Genomic DNA, 24,485 nt, shown 5'->3' with positions numbered 1-24,485 from the left:
CGTGTTGATTTGTTCCACTTTCAGTATGCCATTCTCTATTTTTGAAAAAAAAAAAAAAAGCTTATAAAAATCTTTAAATATGGAAAGTAAAATCTGCGCGTAAATCACCCCATAAAAATGATAAGGCCATAAAGATTTGTTATACGATAAGGGTATATTCGAATTGAAAAAAAAAAAAGAGTAAAAAAGAAAAGGAAAAAAAAGGAGAAAAGGAAAAAAGATAAACAGCTGGAAACAACTAAACACAAATAAAGAAAAGATAATCAAGAATATAGAAGTTCCCTACTTGAAAGAGAGGCATAGTCAAGAGCTAGAGCAAGAACAAGAGCAAGAGCAAGAGCATGAGCCAACATAGTCAAAAACAAGACCAACATTCTGTGGGCATAGTAGGTGCTGGGCTAGTCGGGTGTGTTGCCGCATTGGCTTTTGTATCCAAAGGTTATACGGTAACATTATTTGAAGCACGAGATGATCCAAACAATCAAGTCGAGCGAAATTTACGATCAATTAACTTGGCTGTGAGTAATCGTGGAATCAGAACGTTGAAAGAAATTGATGAAAATTTAGCTGAGAAAGTTCTTGAGCATGTAATTCCAATGAAGGGAAGAATGATTCATGATATTACTGGGAAAAAACAAGAGTCGCAAATATATGGATTGAATGGAGAATGTATCAACTCTATCGATAGAGCTTACCTCAACAAGATCCTCCTTCAAGAGTTGAAGCGACGCAATGTCAAGGTCTATTTCCAGCATAAACTTGTTCGGTTATCAAACATGGATAAGCATCCTGCGATTGAAACGATCAACAGTACGGGAGAGATGGAGAGATTTACTTTTGATTACATTATTGGAGCAGATGGAGCACACTCGCAATTCAGGTACCAGCTTCAAAAATTCATGAGAATGAGTTTTGCCCAGGAGTATATCGATATGCAATATATCGAGTTGTACATCCCACCTGATCCAAAGAAGAAGTTTGCAATCGATGCAAACCATTTGCACATCTGGCCCAGGCATGATTTCATGTTGATTGCATTGCCAAACCAAGATGGTTCATTTACCTCGACTTTCTTTAGCCCCTGGTCTGTGATTGAATCGATGCAGACCGGTGAGGAATTTGTTCAATTCTTTGCTAAAAACTTCCCCGATGCTTTAGAGTTGATTGGAGAAAAGCCTCTTTTGGAGGCGTTTGAGAAAAACCCAAGAGGCTCTTTAATGCAAGTGAGTGCGTATCCTTACAATAGTCCTAATGGAAAGGCAATAATCATTGGTGATGCTGCTCATTCAATGGTCCCCTTTTACGGCCAAGGCATGAATTGTGGATTTGAAGATGTCAGAATTCTTATGGACTTGATCGACAAATATGGTATTGATACAGCATTTATAGAGTATTCGCCTCAAAGAAAAAAGGATTTGGATGCTATTTGCAAATTGGCATTGGACAATTATTACGAAATGTCATCAAAAGTGACTAATATCTGGTACTTGGCAAAGAAAAAACTCGATTATTCGCTAGGCAGAGTTTTCAAAAACAAATGGCTTCCATTATACACTATGGTTTCCTTTAGAGACGATATCCCATACTCCAAAGCTATAGAGATTGAAAAAAGGCAGACAAAAATTGTTTCCAATGTGCAAATTGGTGTGATTACATCACTTGCCATCTATGGTGTCTACCTAGCAGCCAAATTGTGCGACAAAAAGCGTTAATCGATGGAACTCTTACCAAAGAGCGGCGGCGAAAATGCGAGAATGAGTAAAATGCAAAAAAAAAAAAAAAAAAAATTATAATAAAAAAAAATTGCAAATTCAAACCAAAAAAATTGTCTTTGAAAAAAAAATAAAAAAAAAGAAAGAGAGAGAGAAAACTCATTTCTGTACATACATAGACATATACAAACATCTAAACTTGTATATATATATATATATAAATATTAGAGATCAATAGAATTAATGCTTAGGACAACACCCTCGAGTACCGCTAGAGGTCTTCGGTTATTGCACTCTTCGTCGGTTCTTTTCAATGAGAGACCGCCATCTTCGCCCATGAAGGTGTTTTTCGACACTTTTAGACAAGAGGTGAAAAAATCTGCAGAGTTGAAAGAAAACATCAAGGCTCTTCAGGATGAGTCTGGAAGAATGGCCGAGTCCGAGGCCTTCAAAAGGGCTAAAGAGGCGTATGCAAAAGCCCAAAAGGGAAGTTCAGCAGCTGGTGTGGTTGTGAAAAAGACTGCTGGTGCAGTTGGTGATGTGGCGCAAAAGGCTTGGGAGTCGCCCGTGGGGAAAGGTGTGAGAACTACTGTTAGAGTCGGTGCCGAAGCTGCTGACAAGGCATTTGAACCGGTGAGAAAGACACAGATTTATAAAGATGTTTCCGAAGTGATTGACGATGGATCCTCAACTGCATATGGTGGATTCTTGACCAAGGAGCAGCGACAGGCGTTGAGACAAAAGGAGTTGGAGAGGAGGTTGAAGGAAGGATACAAGGGTCCAGTTAGAGAGAATGAAGATGCTGGCGGTGCATTAGTGGCAACTGAGCAAAAAGCATCGGGCCCATCAGTTGGTGAGAAATGGGAAAACTTTAAACAAAAATCAGCATTGGGTAGAGGTTTGACTATTCTTAAGGAGAAATGGGATGAATCAGAGAATGGACTCATTAGTTTGGTTCGTACCATATTTGAGAAGATTACTGGTTTTTTCGCTGAAACAGAACAAGCCAAGACTATTAAGCAATTGAAATACATGGACCCATCATTCAGACTCACGGATTTCCAAAAGACTTTAACCAACTACATAGTCCCCGAGGTTATTGATGCTTACATTAAAAACGATACAAAGATTTTGAAAGAATGGTTTAGCGAAGCACCATACAATGTGTGGGAAGCCCACAACAAGCAATTCATTCAACAAGGTCTCTTTTCCGACGGAAGAATCTTGGACATTAGAGGAGTCGACATTGTTACTTGTAAAATGCTCCAACCAAATGATATCCCAGTTGTTGTTGTTAGTTGCAGAGCTCAAGAAATTCATTTGTACAGGAAAGCCAAGACTGGTGAAATTGCCGCTGGTACGGAAGACCACATTCAAATGAGTACATATGCCATGGTTCTCACAAGAATTCCAGAAGAGTTTGATAATAAGACCACTGAGGGTTGGAAGATTGTTGAGTTTGCCCGTGGTGGCTCAAGACCTTTCCATTAGACAATTGGTGAATTGTTGAGTTAATTAATTTGTAAGTAGTTTTGCTGTTGTTTGTTTGTTTTTTTTTTCTCTCTCTCTCTCTCTCTCTCACTCTCTTTTGTTACGAAAGAAGAAGAAGAAGAACAACAAAAAAAAAAAGAATGAATGGAAATAAGTAAATATTTAACACGCACGATAAAAATGTACACTAAAAATGTATACTAAAAGTGGAACGAAAAATAAAAATATCACCACCAACAATTTATACAAACGTAGTTACTGCTACACATAGTAAACAGCAACAACAACAACAACAACTTTTTTTTTTGCTTTCACGGTTTTCACCACTGTAACCTGTAGACTATCAAATTCACGTTTAGCAATTTTTTAAACAATGAGCGACACTATAGCTACAAAGGAAGAGGCAGCCACGATATTCGACAAGCTTAGAAAGGATCCAGCAAATCAAGTATGTTTTGATTGCTCCAACAAGAATCCGACATGGACAAGTATCCCATTTGGAATTTTCCTTTGTTTGCAATGTTCATCAGTTCACAGAAACTTGGGTGTGCATGTCTCCTTTGTCAAGTCATCCAACTTGGACTCGTGGCAAAGAATCCAATTAAGAAACTTTAAATTTGGCGGGAATCAAGCAGCCAAGGATTTTTATGTAAAGAATGGTGGATCACAGTTTGTCAATAGCAACAAGGATGGAGTTGATGCTACTGCAAAATACACGTCACCAGTGGCTAATAAGTATAAGGAGAGGTTGAGACAAAAGGCTGCACAGGATGCCATTAAGCATCCCGATATTGTGACTTTGGAAGATTTAAATGATTCCAATAGCAGCGAATCACCAAGCGAGAGCACTGACGATTTCTTTTCAAACTGGACTAAACCAGTTGGTGCTGCAGGTACTGGTTCAGGGTCTATATCTGCATCTGCTGCTGTCTCGGCAACAGGATCACCTTTGGGTTCAAGAAGCAACACACCAAATGCATCAACAGATGATTTGCTGAAGAAGAAACCTGTGACTAGGACACCAGCAGCTCGTTTAAAAACAAGCAATGCAGCCAAGAAATCAATTTTGTCCTCTAAAGGTAATGGCCCTAGGAGCTCAAGGTTGGCGAAAAAAATCAACACCGCAGAGGAGATTGATTTTGATGAGATTGAGCGAAAAGCTAAACAAGAAGAAGAAGAGAGAAAGAAGCTTGGTTATAGTCCACTGGTGGAATCAACAACCTCGTCTACTAGTGCAGATATCAAAACCCCCAATTCAAGTACAAAACTCTCGTCAACAACTTTGCCAACCAAAAAGACTGCTGAAAAACCAGCAATACAAGAAACTACTCAGCAATTTCAAAAACTTGGGTTTGGTATGGTTCAAGGCGAGAATGTCACTGCGCCAACTAAACAATACAAGGATATCAAGTATACAGGAGAAGTATCGAATAAATTTGGGCAACAAAAGGGTATTTCATCAGATGAGTTCTTTGGACGTGGTCCTCGATTCGATGAGGATGCCAAGAGAGAAGCGCAAAGCAAGTTGCAAGCATTCAATGGAGCACAATCGATATCGTCGTCATCATACTTTGGTGAAGACGACGAGACAACCAGAGCTGCGAGGTCCAACTCTAATGGTGGAATCAACTTGAACGATATAGAGGCTAGTGCGAAAGAGTTTGCCTCTAGATTCCTGGGTAATGCAAACCAAGATTTGGAAGTGTTGAAGGATGCATTGGAAGATGGTGCTACCAAATTGGGATCATACTTGAGAGATTTCTTGAGGTGATTTAAAAAAATAGAGTGAGAGAGAGAGAGAGTGTGTGTGTGTGTGTGTGTCGAAATATAGTGTGTACTTACCCCTACCCCTACCCACCAATGTGCTTACTTAGATTAGTAGTAGTAGTTGGTGTAGTAGTTGGTGTAGTCACGATACTTAACATAGTAGTAGTACTTACATCAATAACAATTTTAAATATCTAAAATTTTAATCTCTCTTCTTTTGCTTCACAAATTTAAGTGACCTTAGACATCTGTCATAGAATGTTTAGTCCTACAACGATATCAGAAAATTTCTTCTTTCCAAACTAACAAAATAAAATTTTATAAATTTAAATATGGCAAACAAAAAAAAAGACTAGCAGAAAAAATAACAGTAAGAATGGAACATCTAGTTATAAAAAAAAAACAAGAATTAAAAATATACCACTATAAATATAGTTGTAGGATGACAAAGTATGTTTATAGTCCCAACATGAGCATGCGAACGACAAACAAACTAAATAGACATCAGTAAATTGGGGGGGGGGGGGGGGGGGGGGGGGGAAAAAAGGATAGTAAAAGTCCCCTTTTTATACGCTAGGAAGAAAAAAAGTAATATATATTTCTCAAGCGCAAGCATGTATTATATGAACCAAGGTGTTTACTCCTCGTGTTCAACTTCAACCTTTTCGTGCCATTCTGGGTTGGTAACAGCCATTCTCTGGTGTGAATAAATAGGTGGTGGATCCTTCACATCCTTGTGGAATACGTGTCTTGAAACACCATTCAAGAATGTTCTGGTACGGTAGATTGCATGCTTGTACATGGGCACAGCAAACACATCGTCCAACTCCTCCAAGGTCAAATTCTTGGTTTCTGGCAAGAACCACAACACCAAAAAGAATCCAATAGCATTCCATGCTGCATAGAAACCAAAGGCACCAGTTGAGGTCATTGCCTTCATCATTCTTGGCCAAGTGAATGCCAAAATGAAATTGAAGAACCAACACGTTGCAGTAGCCCATGCCATACCCAAGTCACGGATATACAATGGGAATGCTTCGGCAGAGTAGGCAAATGGCACTGGTCCTTCTGAGGAACTGTAGAAGCACGAGAAAAGGTAGACACCTGTGGTAACCATTCCCAATTTACCATTGGTATCGTGAATCAAAAATCCAAAACCAGCAACCAACAACATGGCACACATACATGGGAAGGCAAATAACAACAAGTTACGACGTCCAAACCTATCAATTGTGAAAAAAGCTGGAATGGCAAATGTAAAATTAATCATACCGAAACCCCATGAAGACAAGAGTGCTGAGATTTCACTGAAACCAGCATTAAGGAAAATCGACGAGGAATAGTATGCAATAACATTAATACCACAGAATTGTTGCATAAACATCACAATCCATGATCCAATCACTGCATTCCTATTTCTTCTAATGGTAAACATCTCAATAACTCTCTTCCAAGTTGGCACATCGTAACCTTCTTCTTCTTGAAGTAAGACGTATTGGTAGAAACAATCTCTAGCTGCTGCTATTCTCTCGTATCTCATCTGCTCTAAACTCTCAAATGCTTCTCTATGACGACCTTTACCCATCAACCAACGTGGTGATTCAGGAACAAATGGAATTTGGAAAAGGATAAAGATTGCTGGAAGACAAGCCAGTCCAAGCATAAGTCTCCAGTTCAATCCAGAGCCAAAACTCTTGTCGGGGACATAATAAAAGGCTAAACATGCAACGTAACCAAGCATAATACCAACTGCGGTAAAAAATTGCCAAGTCATGGTCAAGGCACCTCTAATATGTTTTGGTGAACATTCTGCACAGTAAACAGGTACGGTTGCTGACTTGATACCAATACCAAATCCTAAAAAGAATCGTGCCAAGAACAAGTGCCACCAGTCAACTGAGACAAAACCTTGCCAGATACATGTTGCTGCCGAGATGGCACATGTCCAAAAAATAGTCCATTTTCTGCCCAAGTAACGATTCCACAAGTCAGATTGCCAACATGCAATACATGAGGCACAGAGATAAGGTGCTGAGTTAACAAGCTATAAAAGGGGAAAAATTGTTGTTTGTTAGTATAAGTAATTTATAAAAAAAAAAAAAGTAGAGGAGGGGAAGGGGGGAAGGGGAAAAAGAACCCCCTTCCCTATATGGTTATGGTTATGGTGGTGGTGGTGGTTTTGTTTTGAAATACATACTCCTTCAATCAAGTCTGCGTTTTTCATCTGGTCGATACCCATTGCTTTTGGGTAGAACAAGGTAGCTCCATTAACGACTGCTTCATCCATACCTTGGATGATAGCAGCCATACTGCCCAATGCGATACATGCAAAAAGCTTACGTGGGATGTGCCATTTCTTGGTTGCTTCAAAGTACAAGCCTTGTTTTTCCTCTTCTGAAAGGAATGGCATTGAGTTGAATGTTGTTGGTGCACGTGCAAGTGCGGCAGCTTTTGCAAATAGTTCGGGGTCTAAATCGAATTTGAGGGCATAGTTTCTTCCCATTTGCATTGTTTGTTTTTCTGAATACTGTGAGAGGATATTGCCGTGTTCTCCTTCTTCTCTTATAGCCTCGTCATTTCCAGAGTTGAGAGAGCCCTCTGTCTTTTTGTTTGTGCTTGATGCAGAGCTTGAGTTGGCAAAAAGGCCATCGTCGTTGCTAACAACCTTTTCTTCCTCAGACATGATTTAGTTTCGATTGTTGTCTTGTAAGTTGTAGTTGATTCTTTCAATGAGGGGGGTGTGTAAAGAAGTAGAAGTAAAGTGGTAGAAGTGGGAAAGTTATTAGACTATATATATAGAGGGGGGGAGGGGAGAAGGTAAGAGAGGGAAGAGTGACACCTGTCAGAGTTTTTTATTTATTTATTGGAAAGCACGAGAGCTAAACTCGATTGATGGGCTGGGGGTTGGGTGGGGGGAGGGAAGAAGGATATGCATTAATTTGTTTTTCCTTTCTTTCTTTCTGTATGAATAAATGAATGATAGAAGATGTTTTGCTTTGGTTGTTTGCTATTGATCAGGTTGTAGATATATTGTGCCGTATAATTTATAAATAAAAAAAAAAGGAAAAAAAAAGTACAAATAGAGTACACAAAAATAAAGAGAGTAAAACAGGCGATAACAAGTTTCAAATGTACAGTGCATGTTGTTGTTAGTGTTGGTAATGTTAATGTTAATGTTAGTGTTAGTGCTGTGTATAGTCTTTGGTTTGCAATTCTCAATGAACTTTCGATGGGGGGTGGGGGGGTTATTTGTTTGTTTGTTTTCTAAATTTTTTGGGGTTTCCGAAACATAACTTGCAACAAATTAAGAAAGTATACCTCTCTTATGTACTGCATATAATAATTTTATTTTTTTATTTTTAGAAAAAAAGAGTTACAAAAACAATAAACTGGAAAAATTTTGGTGGAAACAGAAAACAAAGAAAAAAATAATAGATCCGTGAATCAATATACTACAATCTATGTATGTATGGGTGTATATGTATGTATATATGTATGTATAACACTTTTGCATACCAGAAACATTCGTTTTGTGGAGGGAAGTGGGGTGGGGGGGAAGGGAAGAGAAAAGACGGAAGTAGGTGAATGGTAACAAAGATAGTAATCTTTGCTTTATAAGGGAAGTATAGGGCTTCTTCTGTTTCCTTTCTCCTATCTATGTATTAATAAAGTGGTATAATTATTGTAAACCAAATACTATCCTTTTAAACAACCTTTAGTTCTTTCTTGCCTTTTTATCCTTTTCGATATTGTTAATTTGTACAATATACCTCAATCTTGAGTCTTTTTTGGGTGGAGGAGGAGGAAAAAGCTATTTGGAACAATGAGCAGGTTTTTATCAAGATTGCTATGTACAGTGTACTATTTTAAACCTTGTTTGCATTTTGAATACCAGGCTTCTCCGAAAAAGAAGGCTTGCGCGGTTTTCACCAACCCCACCAGCTCAAAATTGAAAAAATGAAAAAAAAAAAAAAAAAAAAAGATATAGAGGGAAACAGAGCTACAATATGTGTAGACAGAGAGATAGATGATTAATGAAAGCGAAAAAAGAAAAGAAAAGAAAAGAGAGTGTCTATGAATTAAAGAAAGGAATTCTATTGGTGATTTACATTTCAACTTAAAATTGTTCCTGCCAAGTAGTAAAATGTAGAAGAAAAAAAAGGTCTTTTTTTGGCATCATTTGTTTGTTCTTCCCACTTAAACAACTTGAATACCTTTTATATATACTACTACTAATTTTAATCTTGTATGGGCAAATACGAATCAAATGGATCTTGGTTATATAGGGACTATACTCTTTGTTGTTCTTGGAGTATTAGTATTTTAGTTTCTTGCTTTGTCAAATACATAATACATGTATAATACAATAATAGAATGAGTAAGGTAATAAAGGGCTTCTCTTTTTTTTTTTTGTCCACAATTTGTTGACTTGTGCTATACGTCATTAATTAATTTTTTTTAATAGGACAAAATATTTATTTATTTAAAGCCCAGTTCCTACTTGACCCAATCTCATAACCTTAAACAACCTGTCATATAATGGATAAAAGCCTAGCCCTTTTCTTTTTATATATTTAAAATGAATGTCTCTATTGACTTCACTTTTTTCTCTTTATCCCCTCCCCCCACTCTTCTTCCTTCACCATTTTTTGGCTCTCCCAAATTCTTGTTGTTTTGTTTCATTTCAATATTGTACACTTCTCAACCTTGTATTTCTTTTATGCTCTGCCTCTAACAATTTCTTTACTTCCAATCTCCAGTATAGTGTATGTAAAACAATCGTCGTGTGAGAGTCAGAAAAAAAATACAACAGTATAAGTTCCACAAAAGGAACCCCGCTTTTCCTTTTTTTCCGTATAATATAAATGTTATTACATATTGTATATATTATAGTAGAAGAAGGGGAAATATTCTATTATTCTATTATAGTGAAAAATGGTTTTGTGACAAAGTGAAGTTGGTGACAGAATTAATCCTTAATTTTTGTATAATTTTCTTTTTACCCTTTTTCTCTCTTTCTTTCTTACTCTCTATCTCCTATAGTGTATAGATATATATATACGTGACGTCATAGATATCTCTTAACTCTTTTTATTCTCTCTATTAAACAATTAAACAAAAAAAAAAAGGAATAAAGAATAAAGAAGAAGGAGGGGAAGAGACAATAAGAAAGAATATACGTGACCATCTCCCTCTTATCCCCTTATCCCGTTCACCCTTCACTCTTCACCCTCCCTTCTCTCCACATCCCCAATACACGTAAAAAACAATTGAGTCAAGACGCGTTGTGATTATTTATCAGTTTTACGGTTGAGAGTCATCTACATTGTCCTTATTGTTTTCATACTTCTCTCTTTCTCTCTCTTTGTCTCTCTCTCTTTTATTTTTTGTATCACATTTACTAGTTAAATACAATTAATAGTATATACTATGCTTCTACTACTAGTGCTGGTAATATACATATATATACATTGTAAAACTTTATTAATGCAATACCATATACACTCCGCCTCACACTCCGCCTTACCCACACACACACACACACATACAAATACAAATACAAATACACGGAGATAAAACAATAGAAAGGATATAACGACAACAGCACAAGAGAAACTTTCTAATCACTATGTCTTTTGTTTTCATACCTTAACAACAACAAAATGTACCTGAATACAAAGTAATAGAAAATTTAAAATAAAGAAAAAAACGTTTGGTTGCAAAGCTCATCATCAAGACACAGGTACATCTTCATATCGTGTATTACCACTATGTTCCTCCGAAACACTCTTAAAATTTCCCATTACAATACTTTGAGTCAACATTGAAATAACCAACAGAAGATAACATATATAAGGACTAACAAAACACAATAGGGATTCCAAACACACTTACTCGAGTAGTATGCTCAGTGTCTTATTGGTGTGGAGTTTTAAGAAAAAAGACACAAACCAGTATTTTGCAAGACTACTCTCGGAAGAACACAACTTCAACATATAAACCCAAACCACTTTTTACAAATTAACCCATTCTTAAGTAATAAAGAACTTCTAACCCAACAACCAATTATATACTTTAAAGAATACGTTTTAGAGAAATAGAAACAAGTAGAAGAAATACCACACTGCTCTCTTTTTCTTTTTTTTTTTGTTTTGTTTCTTTGGAAGAACAATTGATTAGAATAAAGAAGTAAGCTTAAAATAAAAGATTGATAGCCTTCTTTCCCCCCCCCCCCCACTCTACTTTTTTATTGTCTCTGAATAATCACTTACTTCAATGGTTTTACAACTTTTCCTCTTTATTTTTTTGGCGCTTATTCAACTGCACAATTCTACTTTTGGTTAATTTATTTATTTTTTATTTTTTTTATTTGTTTCCCCACCTACTCCGAAAAATAGAATAGAAACAGACCAACAGAAAACTAAATCGTAATTGACTCCTCTTTCAGCTATTCTTTAATTTGTGTTTTAAATCAAATTGTTTATAAAGAAAAAAACAAAAAAAAAACAAAAAAACAAAAAAAAAACCTCAAATTTTAAAATATTGGACAATAATTAAATAGAACAAAAAAAGTACAGCTAAGAAAAGAAAAGTAGGAACTAAAAGCAAAAAAATTAACAATAACAATGGATGCAACTATAACTATAACAAACTACTTTGCTCAAGGATCTCGTATAGCTTCTACACGAATTTTATACAATTCTTTATTCTTGTATTACTGTCAAAACTTCCTTAGCTTATATTACTACACAGACTATAGAAATTGATATATATATATATTCGTTATAGAAAAGAAAAGGAAAACCACACAACTATGGCCAGCATCTCCTTTTCTTTTTCCCCCCCCCCCCTTTTTCTCAAAAAAAATTCACTCTGCTCACTCCTCATGGTCAACTTCAACTTTTTCATTCCATTCTGGGTTGGTAACTGCCATTCTCTGGTGTGAATAAATAGGTGGTGGGTCCTTCACATCCTTGTGCAACACACGCTTTGAAACACCATTCAAAAAAGTCCTCGTACGATAGATTGCATGCTTGTACATGGGCACAGCAAACACATCGTCCAACTCCTCCAAGGTCAAATTCTTGGTTTCTGGCAAGAACCACAACACCAAAAAGAATCCAATAGCATTCCATGCTGCATAAAAACCAAAAGCACCAGTTGGTGACATTGCCCTCATCATTCTTGGCCACGTAAAAGCTAACATAAAATTAAAGAACCAACACGTTGCAGTAGCCCATGCCATACCCAAGTCACGAATATACAATGGGAATGCTTCGGCAGAGTAGGCAAATGGCACTGGTCCTTCTGAAGAACTGTAGAAACAAGTAAACAAATAAACACCTGTGGTAACCATTCCCAATTTACCCTGAGTATCATTGATCAAAAAACCAAAACCAGCAACCAATAACATGGCACACATACATGGGAAAGCGAATAACAACAAGTTACGACGTCCAAACCTATCAATTGTGAAAAAAGCTGGAATGGCAAATGTAAAATTAATCATACCGAAACCCCATGAAGACAAGAGTGCTGAGATTTCACTGAAACCAGCATTAAGGAAAATCGACGAGGAATAGTATGCAATAACATTGATACCACAAAATTGTTGCATAAACATCACAATCCATGATCCAATCACTGCATTCCTATTTCTTCTAATGGTGAACATCTCAATAACTCTCTTCCAAGTTGGCACATCGTAACCTTCTTCTTCTTGAAGTAAGACGTATTGGTAGAAACAGTCTCTAGCTGCTGCTATTCTCTCGTATCTCATCTGCTCTAAACTCTCAAATGCTTCTCTATGACGACCTTTACCCATCAACCAACGTGGAGATTCAGGAACAAAGGGGACTTGGAAAAGAATAAAGATTGCTGGAAGACAAGCCAGTCCAAGCATAAGTCTCCAGTTCAATCCAGAGCCAAAACTCTTATCTGGAACATGGTAAAACGCCAAGCATGCAACATAACCAAGCATAATCTAATGGGGAGGGTAATTGTTAGTATTCATAAACCAATAATAATAATAAAAAAAATAGAGCTTAGAAAACATACTCCAAAAGCTGTGAAAAACTGCCAAGTCATGACCAAGGCACCTCTAATATGTTTTGGTGAACATTCTGCACAGTAAACAGGTACAGTTGCTGACTTGATACCAATGCCAAATCCTAAAAAGAAACGAGCCAAGAACAAGTGCCACCAATGAACAGAAACAAAACCTTGCCAGATACACGTGACTGCTGAGATAACACACGTCCAAAAAATAGTCCATTTTCTGCCCAAGTAACGATTCCACAAATCTGTTTGCCAACATGCAATACATGAGGCACAAAGATAGGGTGCTGAATTGATTAATCCTTCAAGTAAATCTGGGTTTGCCATTTGGTCAATCCCCATTGCTCTGGGATAGAACAATGTGGCACCATTAACAACAGTCTCGTCCATACCTTGAATGACTGCAGCCATACTACCCAATGCGATACACGCAAAAAGCTTACGTGGTATATGCCATTTCTTGGTGGCTTCAAGGTACAAGCCTTGCTTTTCCTCATCTGAAAGAAATGGCATAGAGTTGAAGGCACTGGGTGCACGTGCTAGTGCTGCAGCATTGGCAAACAAGACTGGATCCAAGTCATGTTTAAGTGCATAGTTTCTTCCCATTTGCATAACCTGCTTTTCAGTATATTGCGAGAGGATATTGCCGTGCTCGCCTTCTTCTCTTTGTGATTCAACATTTTCTGAATTGAAGGAAGGGTCTGCCGTTTTCTTGTTGATACTGGAAGCACTGCTTGAATTGGCAAAGAGGCCGTCTTTATCTTCACGGCTAATACCGTTCTCTTGTAAAGACATCTTTTTTTTGGGAAATATGTTTTTTTTTCCTTTTCTATTTCTTAATCTTTGAGCAAAGAAACAAAAAAACAAAAGAAGAAATTTCTTGAAATAAAGTTGTGTAGGAACAAAAAGGACGAGGAAAGAAAGGTGAAACTAAATTGGGGGTAAACTTGGATTCTTATATAGATTTTGATTCTTCGAAAAGTAAGTCCACCTTCTTCTTCTTCCTCCCCCAGAACAAGCACAGCCGTTTGGCTCTAAATTAATGGATTGAATGGGGAAAATGGAGTGGGGAAGATATACAATCATGCATTGTCAATAAGTTGTTGTTGTTGTTTTTTTTTGTTAAATTAGCTTATTAGCTTAATTGCTCTTGAACAATAAGGCAAACATAATAGTAACCTTCGATAATAGTACTTGATTGTTTAACTTTAATCTCTTTACTTTTTTTTTCAATTTTTCAATTTTTTCTTTGCTTATCCCCTGTTCTATTCCTCCGTTGTTTAAATTGCTGCAAAAAAAAACAATCAAGAAAAAAAAAAAGAGTAAAAAAATTTCTTGACCATGGAGACGATATTTTTTTTTGGGAGGATTGTGTACACGATGGACAAATTCAACATCCTGTTTCATATAAATCAAAGGCAATGCCTTCTTTACTCTGTCACCCACACGTATACACGAGCATTAAAACTGTACCTGTACCTCCACAAAAGAAAAAGGAAAAGAAAAAACAAGACTTATTTTGTCCTAAACACTGGAGTTATGTATTGACATATAGCCAAGACATTCCGGAATATTTTTTTGGGGGGAAGGGAGTAGGAAGAAGGTGGATCACCAGATATATGAATTTCAGTAATTAACCAAATTTCGATTGAGTTTAAGGAGTTCCCCTCGATAGTATAAATTGTGGAAAGGAAAAGAACAAATGTGCAAATGTTTTTCCATACTGGAGTAGATTGATATTCGATACCAATTTTTTTGTAATTAATGTTTTCCCCTCACATTTTGACTTTTTATCGAAAGCTTGAATATGATTTTAATTGTTTCTTCAAAAGGTTAAAATCTGTTCAAATTTGTCAATTGTTTGCTCTTTTTTATTAAATTTGAATTTGTTTGTTTGTTTGTTTCTTTGTTTGAATGGGGTTGGTTGGTAAAAATTAACGCCGCATGGAGACCAAGAAAAAAAAACACCAATACAAATTTATTTTCTGTCTATTTCCCCCCCCCCCCTACTTGTCAATTGAAATGTAATGTTTCAACAACAACAACAACAACAACAACAACAGAAAGAATTAAGAAGAAGAAGAAAAAAGAGGGATTCATTTTCCTGTCTGACGTCATAAATTGCTTGCTCTGCCAAGCACATGATACTGGCCATTATAAAACAAAACAAAGGAAAACAAAAAAGATGAAGAAAGTGTCCTTAATATATAATGTTTATACTAGAGTTGTATTCCAATACCCTGTGTGTGAAATTTAATTTAGCTTCACTTTTGGTAAGTTTTGTCTCCATATACTTATACTGATAATGATGGTGGTGGTGGTGTTGTGTTCAACTTACACGTCTCAACAGAAGACACCTCCCCCTTTAATTTTGTTTTGTTTTGTTTGGGCTTGCTGTTGTAAAATATTAATCTGAGCTGTAAAGGAATAAACTCCACGTCTGAACTTCCAAGAAATAAGTAAAAAATTAAAATTAAAACTTATTAAATGTGTGTGTGTCTCATTCTCTGTTTCTCTCTTTCTGTTAAATTTATACAGACAGATATGGCTTCACAATTTAACATATACAAGAAGTTCGGAAGAATATAACTTCAACACAAGATTTTTCCAAAACGTCTAGGACAGATTAGTGTGTTATTCAGATACCAAATTTTACTCCTCTATTTTCAGTTTTGTTTGTAGATTTAATTTACTTTCTTATTTTCTTTCTTTTTTCTTTTTTTGTTTTCGTTCTCTTTTCTTTTTCTTTCCACTTTCTTCCTTTACTTATGTGAAGAGAAGTATAATTATAGAACGTGTAGTGAGGGAAAGAAGGTGGTGGTGAGGGTGGGGAATTGCTACCATTTGTTCAAAATTCTTCCTAATGTTTTTTTTTTTTTTTTTAAGGGTGGGAGGGGGGCAGGTGCTCAGTACTAGAAGAAAAAGCTTTCCCAAGTAGAGATAATACATCAAGAGGAAAAGTATAGAACTCAACATCCTAGATTTCCAAGTTTGTTTATACAAAAAAAAAAGATAACGTAACATTTTTATAGTGCTTTGGTTAATCTACTCATTCACCAAACAATCTTATAACTTATCTAAAGAAAGGGAAAAAAAAAGAAAAGGAAAAGGTAGCCCTTAGTTTTTGGTCCCCTTTTTTTAGCGTCAATTTGAGTAGAAATTGAATCACCAGAAACATTTTGTAAAATTTACACAATCTTCTCAGCTCACCAAAGAAAAACAACTGACTTTGTATACGATATAGAGCCAGAAAGAAAGAAAGAATTAAAAAAAAAAAATTAGACTTGTTATAGACAATGTTCTTCAAAATATATTATACACCTTGCACTACCTTTTAAAACTAGTCATACATAAAAAGAGATGTCTTTCAATCTAAGCATACTCAGAGAATGATAAATGTTCTCTCTATATGTATTTTTTCCTCTCTTTCTTTTCTATGTAATACTTTTTCCAGTTACAACAATTTATCTATTGGTTGAAACGGAAAAAGAAGAAGAAGAAGAAGAAGAGAGATTGTGTGATATTTTTCCCCTTTAAGGAAATAACTTGCACTGTTTTCATTCTCTCCAAAGTTCCGTTGGATTCCCCTCACCCTTTCTTTTTTTTTACACACACACACACACCCCTCAACTTCAACAACACTAACACACACAGAGAGAGAGAGAGAGAGAGAGAGAAAGACAAGCACAATCATATGTCCGAACCATAAAAAAAGAAAAAGAAAAACGACACAACAACACAACAACACAACAACAACTGCTGAATTTGCGCGTCTCTAGATTTCAATATCTTCGGAGATATCCATATATCCACACACATATCTCTCTCTCTCTCTCTTTGTGCTCTTTACTTTACTTTACTTCTTTCATATATATACATGCTTACATAATACCGCTAAACCTAATCTTATTTGCCTAATCACCAACAACATTTAACAACAACAACAACAACATCTTCAGAAAAAGGTTATTCTTATTTAAAACTACACTACTTTGACATTAACCATTATCTATTTTCCCTTTTAAATTGGAATTCCTTTTTTTTCTTTTTCTTTTTTCTTTTTCTTTTTTCTTTTTCTTTTTCTATTTCATCCATTTTCCTTTCTCCACACACTTTCCATTCTTTCATCAAATGTCACTCCAAGCATTGAATGTGCAGTATCTTGCCTACCTTGTCAAGTACCCATTGCTCACCAAATCTATAACTGCTGGTGTATTTTGTGGACTCAATGAAACTACAGCCTCAGTTGTCACTGGAGACTATAAGGAAACCAAAATATGCGGCATCAATGTCAAACACGTCCTTAGTTCAAAACTACTCAAAATGATCATTTATGGCTCATTGATTGCAACACCAATAAGTCACAACATGTACGCAGTAATCAACAAGATTTTTAAAGCACCATTGACCCCAAAACAAAAAATTTTACAGATCCTCACATCCTTACTCACAGTAACACCAACACTTGCTGCATGCTTTGTCTCGTGGATTTCATTGATCAACAACTACCGACCAGGCAAAGAATTTAACTTGAAAAACGAATTGTATCGTATATACACAATTGTTAAAGCAGGATTAAGAAAAGGTTATCTTCCAGTACTCAAATCATCACTCGTCACGTCATTCTTTGCACTTATCGTGGCACAGAAGTTCGTCAAGCCAGAATTGTGGGTGGTTTTCTTCAACCTCGTCTACTTTGTTTTAGGAACATACCAAAATACAAAATTGAAAATGCAACAAAAGAAGAATTTGTAAAGCAATTTTTTTTTTTTTGAATTAGAAACAAGAGACGTGGAACAAAAAAAAAAAAAAAAAAAAAAAAGAATGGATGTGACAAGTTTACATATTTTACAACATCAAGTTACCAATGTGTGTGAGAGCATCAAAAAAGAAAAGGACAATTCTGTTTCTCTCCTTTACTCAAAAGACTCTTTGTTTATTAAACTTATCTTGAAAAGAGTTGGATTAGTAATCATCAATGGTTTTCCCCACTCAATAAAAATCTTATTGAAATAAATATACAAAGCCACTGAGCTATTCGTGGATACTCCATCTGTGTGATACAAAGATTGAGCACACCAAGTTTCAAACAACAGACCAATAATTATAGTCAAGCTCTGTATGAGTGTATACTCAAGTTTTGAGGCTATACTGAATTTTCTATCTTTCTTTTGTAACTTATAATGGCACTGCCTTTTTTTTTTGTTTTCAAACCTACATCTAATATAATTGATCTCTCTCTCTTTCCCTTCGCACTACTCCCTTCCTCTAGCAATAGCCCCACACCTCCACTTTCGGAACTAAATTGAGGCACAACTCCCAACAAACTCCGCGCGAGATTACACATTCAAAGACTACAGCAAAAAATTCAAATACAAAATAATAATTAGTAAGTCTTTTTTTTTTTTTTAGCTCTAAAACTCTACTACTAGTGCTATCCGATTTCATTTTATTTATATATAAGTATCTTTTTTTTTTACAATTGCTCCCCTCCCCCCCACACACACACACTATTTCACCACTTTTTCTCATCATTTCCACCAATTCCCTTTATTTCAACCTTTCTCACACAAGAATGTTGAGATTGGCGCCATTGACATTCAAGAGATCAATGATTACTGCACAAGCTGTTGTTTACCAAAACCACGGTCCACCAAAGGACGTCTTGTTCACTCAAAAGTTTACCATTGACGATGACAATTTATCGGCAGACCAAATTGTTGTGAAAACCATTGCCTCACCAGTAAACCCTTCTGATATCAACCAAATCCAAGGTGTTTATCCATCAAAACCAGAAAAAACTTTGCAATTCGGCACAAAAGAACCAGCTGCTCCATGTGGTAACGAAGGTTTATTTGAAGTTTTAAAAGTAGGCTCCAATGTCAAGAATTTCCAACCTGGTGACTGGGTCATTCCAGCCCAGGTCAACTTCGGTACATGGAGAACCCACGCCTTAGCTACTGAAGACGATTTCATCAAGTTGAAAAAGGGATTAACCGTTAACCAAGGTGCAACAATTTCAGTTAACCCACCAACTGCATACCTCATGTTGACCCACTATGTCAAGCTCACTCCCGCTAAAGATTGGTACGTTCAGAATGGAGGTACCTCAGCAGTGGGTAGATATGCTTCACAGATTGGTAAGCTTTTGGGATTCAACTCAATCTCTGTTGTTAGAGACCAACACGAGTCAACAAGCACAATTGGCGAGTTGGAAGAGTTGGGTGCTACAAAAGTTATTACAGAGAAGCAAAACCTGGACAGAGAAGTAAGTGCACAACTTAAACAACAAGTGAAGGATACTCAAGGTCAAGTCAAGCTTGCACTCAATTGTGTTGGTGGTGCATCGTCTCAAGGCATTGCTAGAAAACTTGATAGAGACGGATTGATGTTGACTTATGGTGGAATGTCAATGAAACCAGTGACCATCCCAACATCCCTCTTTATCTTCAAAAACATCACTACCGCAGGTTTCTGGGTCACTGAGTTGTTGAAAAACGACCCTGAATTGAAAGTGAAAGTATTGGACCAAATTCAGGATTGGTACGTTGATGGTAAATTGAAAGATTACCCAAGCAAGGTTTTGAATGTTGGACAAGATAAATTGGAAGACTTGCACAAGACATACCTCGAAGGTACTGAAGGAAGTGGCGGTAAATATTTGGTCGAATACAAATAAAAGTTTAGTAGCAAGTACAGATTGGAAATTAAACTTGGATTTGGATTTGGACTTGGACATGATGCTAGAGATATAACATAGTATTTTACATTTCCAATATGTTTATCTCTTTTCCTTATAGTTGTGTAATTCTTACATCCTTATATATATTGCAATAGAACAAAAAATTAAAAATAAGGGACGGGAATTGGGCAAATACAGCTTTTCTTTTTTTTAAGGAAAAACTATCACGTGACTTATATATTATAAACATCTATTAGTGCAATAGACATTTTTAAGGTTTTTGTTTTCACTTTTTCAAATTTTTCAAAATTTTTTTTCTCCAAATTTTTCAATTTAGACACGTTGAGTATATTTGGATCCATCTACTAAGCATGTTATGAGGAAAAAAGAGGGTATGTGTATGACGTGTATGATGTGAGCTGGTGAGTGGAGTATTTCTCTGACAGGTACACCCCTGCAAATAGCAAATAAATTGGAAGAATAGAGGGGAGTGACGTAAATTTTTATTATTCCCTTTTGAATTCGTTATGACTTTCCGATATTAACCATTCAATCTTAAAAGTTGATCAATAAGAAATGGTATTCTTTTTAAGTCTTTGTCTACTGCCCCGATGGCGCCGGTCTCGAATTTCCTCTTTTTTTTTTTCCTTTCCTACTTTTCTATAGTGTATAGGTTAGCCCGCTCCGCTTTTGTGTCACTGATCATCTTCAATTCTCGGTGATGTCCGACCAAATTTAATTTTTAATTTTTAATTTTTTTTTTTTAAAAAAATTACAAACTAAATCGCCTACTTTCCATGATATTCCGTGCTTCAAATGCCAAAATTAAATAAAATTCACAGACAGATTGAGTAATGTGACAGGTATATCTTGCATTTGAAAGTTGAACAAAGTGGAAGTTTGAAGGCTTTCAACAATCTGGGGTTTGAAAATTTGAGCATATAGAAAGAATCAAAAAAAAAAATTTTTCATTCTTTCTTTCTACAATTTTTTACTATCATTATAAAATTTTATTTTTTTTTTGTGGGAAAAAGTATAAGTTCTATTCTCTTTCTTCTAGATAAGAAAGCTTATCAGTATAGATCATTAGCCAAAAAAAAATTTAAATAAATCATAATTGATAACAGATATTTGCAAAGCTCAAAGCCTAGTATCAATCAAAAAAAGTCCAACAAAAATTAAAAAAAATAAAGAGTTACTAGTGATTTCAAACAAGTACCTGATTTAGCAGCACCCATAGGAGTAAAAGAAAACAAAAACAAATCTAAACAAAAACAAAACAAAACAAAACCAATCAATAGTTTTGCAGCATGTCTAGAGCAATATCGTCCACCAGAGTGTTGATCGACTCGGAGGTGATTCCTGCAACAATCATTTATTCTACAAAGACAGGCAAGATTCTACACGTGGAAAAAAGTATACTTCCTCCGGGTGATCCCATACTTCGCAAATATGACGTTTTACTCATTGACTATCGTAATGTCACTCCTGCAGTGGTAATGCCCGGATTAATTGATGCTCATGTACATTTGAACGAACCAGGAAGAACAGAATGGGAGGGTTTTGCCACGGGAACTAGGGCAGCTGCATCGGGAGGTGTTACTACAGTGATTGATATGCCGTTGAATGCGATTCCACCCACCACCACAGTTGCCAATTTCAACCTCAAGATTAACGCTGCAAGAAACCAGTGCTGGGTCGATGTTGGATTTTGGGGTGGACTTATCCCAACAAATCTTGCTGATTTGATCCCATTAATTAGAATGGGCGTGAGAGGGTTCAAGGCGTTTATGATTGAAAGTGGTGTTGAAGAGTTTCCAGCAATAACACCAAAGATTATTCTTGAAGCAATGAAGATTGTTAAGCACGAAAAGACATTATTGATGTTTCACGCTGAGATGCAACCAGTAGAGAAACGTATCGAGTTTGAATTTTCCGATACCGATGACGAGTATTCCAAAAACAATAATAGTTTAGAAGATATTGACGAAGTACCAACACCCTTGGAGAACGATGGCGATTTGGAGGTAGACACGAGTTTCAACTTGGGAATGTCTGCATCATTTATTAATAGGGCACCTGTTCAAGTTATCAACCTCTTACGAAAAGACCACGGTGACCATAAACACGAACATGAAAATTGCAAGTTTCCTCATAGACATGCAGGCTCAATAGATCATCATGTCCTTTCTGACGAACAGGCCAAGGCATTGGCACGTACCCCTATTCTTGCCAGTTCTGAGCCCACATTTGGTAAACATGCCTTAAAAGTGAGTCAAGCAAGTCACGAACTCATCAAGTCACCACCATATCGTCTCCATCCCGAGCAAACCACAAACAAGTCGACTCCGTTGCTTTTGGCAGCTGAGGAAGAACCTGATTTGGTTAATATTGATGCTACTTCGTATGCTTCATTCCTTGCGTCCAGACCAGACAATTTTGAAACTACTGCTATTGCTGAAATCATAAATTGCTCAACGCTTATCCCCAGTGTACCACTTCACATTGTTCACTTGGCTACACACGAAGCAGTGCCCCTTCTCCGAGCAGCTAAGGCCAAGGGACTACCAATTACTGCAGAGACTTGTTTTCACTACTTGTCACTTTGTGCAGAAAAGATCAGCAACTGCAGCACCCATTTCAAGTGCTTCCCACCAATTCGTACAGATGACAATAGAAAGTTACTATGGAAGGCACTTCGAAACGATATTATTACCACCGTGGTGAGTGACCATTCACCATGCACACCCGATTTGAAGGGAATGGAAAAGGGTGATTTCTTTGAAGCTTGGGGTGGTATATCCAGTGTTGGATTTGGATTACCTATTTTGTATACCGAAGGAATGAAATTGCAGCCACCAATTACTCTTGCTGAAATAAATAAGTGGTGCTCTATAAACACAGCAAAACAAGTGGGAGTAGATCATTTCAAAGGAAAATTGGAAATTGGATACGATGCAGATATCTGTGTATTTGACACTGAGGCTACTTTTAAAGTTGAAAATAATGAAACTTTTTTCAAAAACAAGTTGACTGCATACGATGGAATGGAATTACGGGGACGTGTTTTAGAGACAATTGTGAGAGGAAGTACAGTGTTTGCCTTAGGAAAGGGCCATTCACCAAACCCATTGGGTGAATTGATTTTGGATCCCAGGAGGTAAAGTGATAAGAATCGATTGAAAGCCTCTTTTTTTAACTCATTCTTCTCTACCCTCCATTCCGTTCCCCCTCTCCCCCCCCCCCAAAAAAAAATAAATAAACGACATACAAGAGAACGAAAGATTTAGGTAGGAAAAGTTTGGTTAAAAGGATTGTATAGTCTTGGTAATAGTAAATTCAGCTGTCCTTATAATTTTCTTTGTCTCTTGATTAAAGCAATCTTTGGACAGTTATATTATCGATAATATAGTATCTTCTGAAAAACAAACAAACAAAAAAAGGTTAGTACAAAATCCTTGATATTCTCAATCTACTCTTGAACATTAGTAATTTTAGAATATAAAATTTTTCTTTGTCAATTCTTCCAGGGCTTTTAGGCGTCATATGATGCACATATACGAATCAAATCAGTACTTATTGATGCCGAGACAATACCATTCAAAAGAAGGGTTTATTGGAATCTATTTATATAAAATAAACGTCTTTATGCTCTTTCGGTCCATCACACTACTGAAATTGTTACAAATTTCCTAAACCAAACTTAAATTCAATTTCTATGTGAAAGACCCTTTAACATTTCTGGTTCTGTTTCTGCTCTTTTTGTTTCAATATATTTATATAATCATTTATTTCATTTTTTATTATTATTACATATTTATTGGTTTTTGAGTTCTGAATTAAACATTAAGCGTAACGATTGCGATATACCAACTATGTCAAATTAAGTCAAAATGAAAAATGTTACATTAACAAGGTGCTGATGAACCCACCCCCCCAACGGAATACTTGTAATGTATGTAAATGAATTATTGAAATTTCTTTTCTTATCTTTTTTTCTTCTTCTTCTTCTTCTTCTTCTTCTTCTTGGTCCATTGTTTAATTATACTTTAGTGATATTGGATATCATTTCGTAGCCAAGAAGAAAGCCGTCCTAAAAAATTATTTATATATAAAAATGAATATGCGGATTCTCCGGTTCTGTGCTTTTCATCGGTATTGCCCATAACAACAAGCTCTCATGATATGATGTAAAGTTATTCTTTAATCATTCTCAAGGGTTAAATCAGTAAATTGTACAATACTGTTGGAAGGGAGTTTGGTAGAGGAAGGAATATTTGGAAGAACGGACAAAGGCATTAAAAAATCATTGCTTGGATCAAGAAACTAATTCATCCCACGTGGGCAATCTCTCTCTCTCTCTTTCTTCTTCTCACTACAAAGTACAAATTGGTTAGGTTAGGTCCTTTATCAAATGTGTTAAATTACATAAACTGTTATGTAATTATATTGGCGTATATTATATAATAAATCGCGTAAAAGCCACTTAGAAAGTGGCGTTTATACCAGATCTAGTAATTACTACTACCAAATTAGGACAGCTACTAGTAATCTATAATCTATTTATTTTTCTATACATGTGTGAAGGCTGATGCTGAAACAATCACAATAATAATTTTCCAATAGATAACATGGAAGGTGATATTCACGAAACGATTTTATTTTTTTGGAGTCAATTTGAATGTAACCACTTCAACAATAAACGTAAATTGGTGTATTACAAGTTTTCAACGTTTTCTTTTCTTCTTCAAAACGACATACATAACTAATATATA

General features: G+C 36.0%; 8 protein-coding genes across 8 annotated transcripts; 6 read left to right on the top strand and 2 right to left on the bottom strand. All coding sequences in view use genetic code 12, as the record gives it.

Annotated features, from left to right (window-relative positions):
* Window positions 1-341: 341 nt before the first annotated feature.
* BNA4 (kynurenine 3-monooxygenase, mitochondrial precursor) lies at window positions 342-1,712 on the top strand (the record flags this gene model as incomplete). The annotated part of the gene is made up of 1 exon (XM_001527410.1): window positions 342-1,712. The coding sequence occupies one exon, from the start codon at window positions 342-344 to the stop codon at window positions 1,710-1,712; it is 1,371 nt and encodes a 456-aa protein (XP_001527460.1).
* Window positions 1,713-1,955: 243 nt separating this feature from the next.
* TIM44 (protein translocase subunit) lies at window positions 1,956-3,203 on the top strand (the record flags this gene model as incomplete). The annotated part of the gene is made up of 1 exon (XM_001527409.1): window positions 1,956-3,203. One exon carries the CDS (start codon window positions 1,956-1,958, stop codon window positions 3,201-3,203), a length of 1,248 nt encoding a protein of 415 aa, XP_001527459.1.
* A 480-nt stretch (window positions 3,204-3,683) lies between these two features.
* On the top strand, window positions 3,684-4,974 carry GLO3 (ADP-ribosylation factor GTPase activating protein, ER-Golgi transport; the record flags this gene model as incomplete). Its single annotated transcript, XM_061119362.1, has 2 exons — window positions 3,684-3,691; window positions 3,741-4,974. The coding sequence occupies 2 exons, from the start codon at window positions 3,684-3,686 to the stop codon at window positions 4,972-4,974; spliced, it is 1,242 nt and encodes a 413-aa protein (XP_060975345.1).
* A 633-nt stretch (window positions 4,975-5,607) lies between these two features.
* On the bottom strand, window positions 5,608-7,209 carry PVL30_002299 (uncharacterized protein; the record flags this gene model as incomplete). The annotated part of the gene is made up of 2 exons (XM_001527407.2): window positions 5,608-7,001; window positions 7,206-7,209. The coding sequence occupies 2 exons, from the start codon at window positions 7,207-7,209 to the stop codon at window positions 5,608-5,610; spliced, it is 1,398 nt and encodes a 465-aa protein (XP_001527457.2).
* Window positions 7,210-11,847: 4,638 nt separating this feature from the next.
* PVL30_002298 (uncharacterized protein) lies at window positions 11,848-13,823 on the bottom strand (the record flags this gene model as incomplete). Its single annotated transcript, XM_001527405.2, has 2 exons — window positions 11,848-12,954; window positions 13,062-13,823. The coding sequence occupies 2 exons, from the start codon at window positions 13,821-13,823 to the stop codon at window positions 11,848-11,850; spliced, it is 1,869 nt and encodes a 622-aa protein (XP_001527455.2).
* Window positions 13,824-17,178: 3,355 nt separating this feature from the next.
* PVL30_002297 (uncharacterized protein) lies at window positions 17,179-17,783 on the top strand (the record flags this gene model as incomplete). The annotated part of the gene is made up of 2 exons (XM_061119361.1): window positions 17,179-17,185; window positions 17,269-17,783. 2 exons carry the CDS (start codon window positions 17,179-17,181, stop codon window positions 17,781-17,783), a joined length of 522 nt encoding a protein of 173 aa, XP_060975344.1.
* Window positions 17,784-18,603: 820 nt separating this feature from the next.
* ETR1_2 (mitochondrial 2-enoyl thioester reductase) lies at window positions 18,604-19,707 on the top strand (the record flags this gene model as incomplete). Its single annotated transcript, XM_001527402.1, has 1 exon — window positions 18,604-19,707. One exon carries the CDS (start codon window positions 18,604-18,606, stop codon window positions 19,705-19,707), a length of 1,104 nt encoding a protein of 367 aa, XP_001527452.2.
* A 1,313-nt stretch (window positions 19,708-21,020) lies between these two features.
* On the top strand, window positions 21,021-22,874 carry DAL1 (Allantoinase; the record flags this gene model as incomplete). Its single annotated transcript, XM_001527401.2, has 1 exon — window positions 21,021-22,874. The coding sequence occupies one exon, from the start codon at window positions 21,021-21,023 to the stop codon at window positions 22,872-22,874; it is 1,854 nt and encodes a 617-aa protein (XP_001527451.2).
* Window positions 22,875-24,485: the final 1,611 nt, after the last annotated feature.

Source organism: Lodderomyces elongisporus, chromosome 2 (assembly GCF_030384665.1).
Source record: "Lodderomyces elongisporus chromosome 2, complete sequence".
Lineage (NCBI taxonomy): Eukaryota > Fungi > Ascomycota > Pichiomycetes > Serinales > Debaryomycetaceae > Lodderomyces > Lodderomyces elongisporus.
This window is presented reverse-complemented; position numbering and strand designations above follow the sequence as displayed.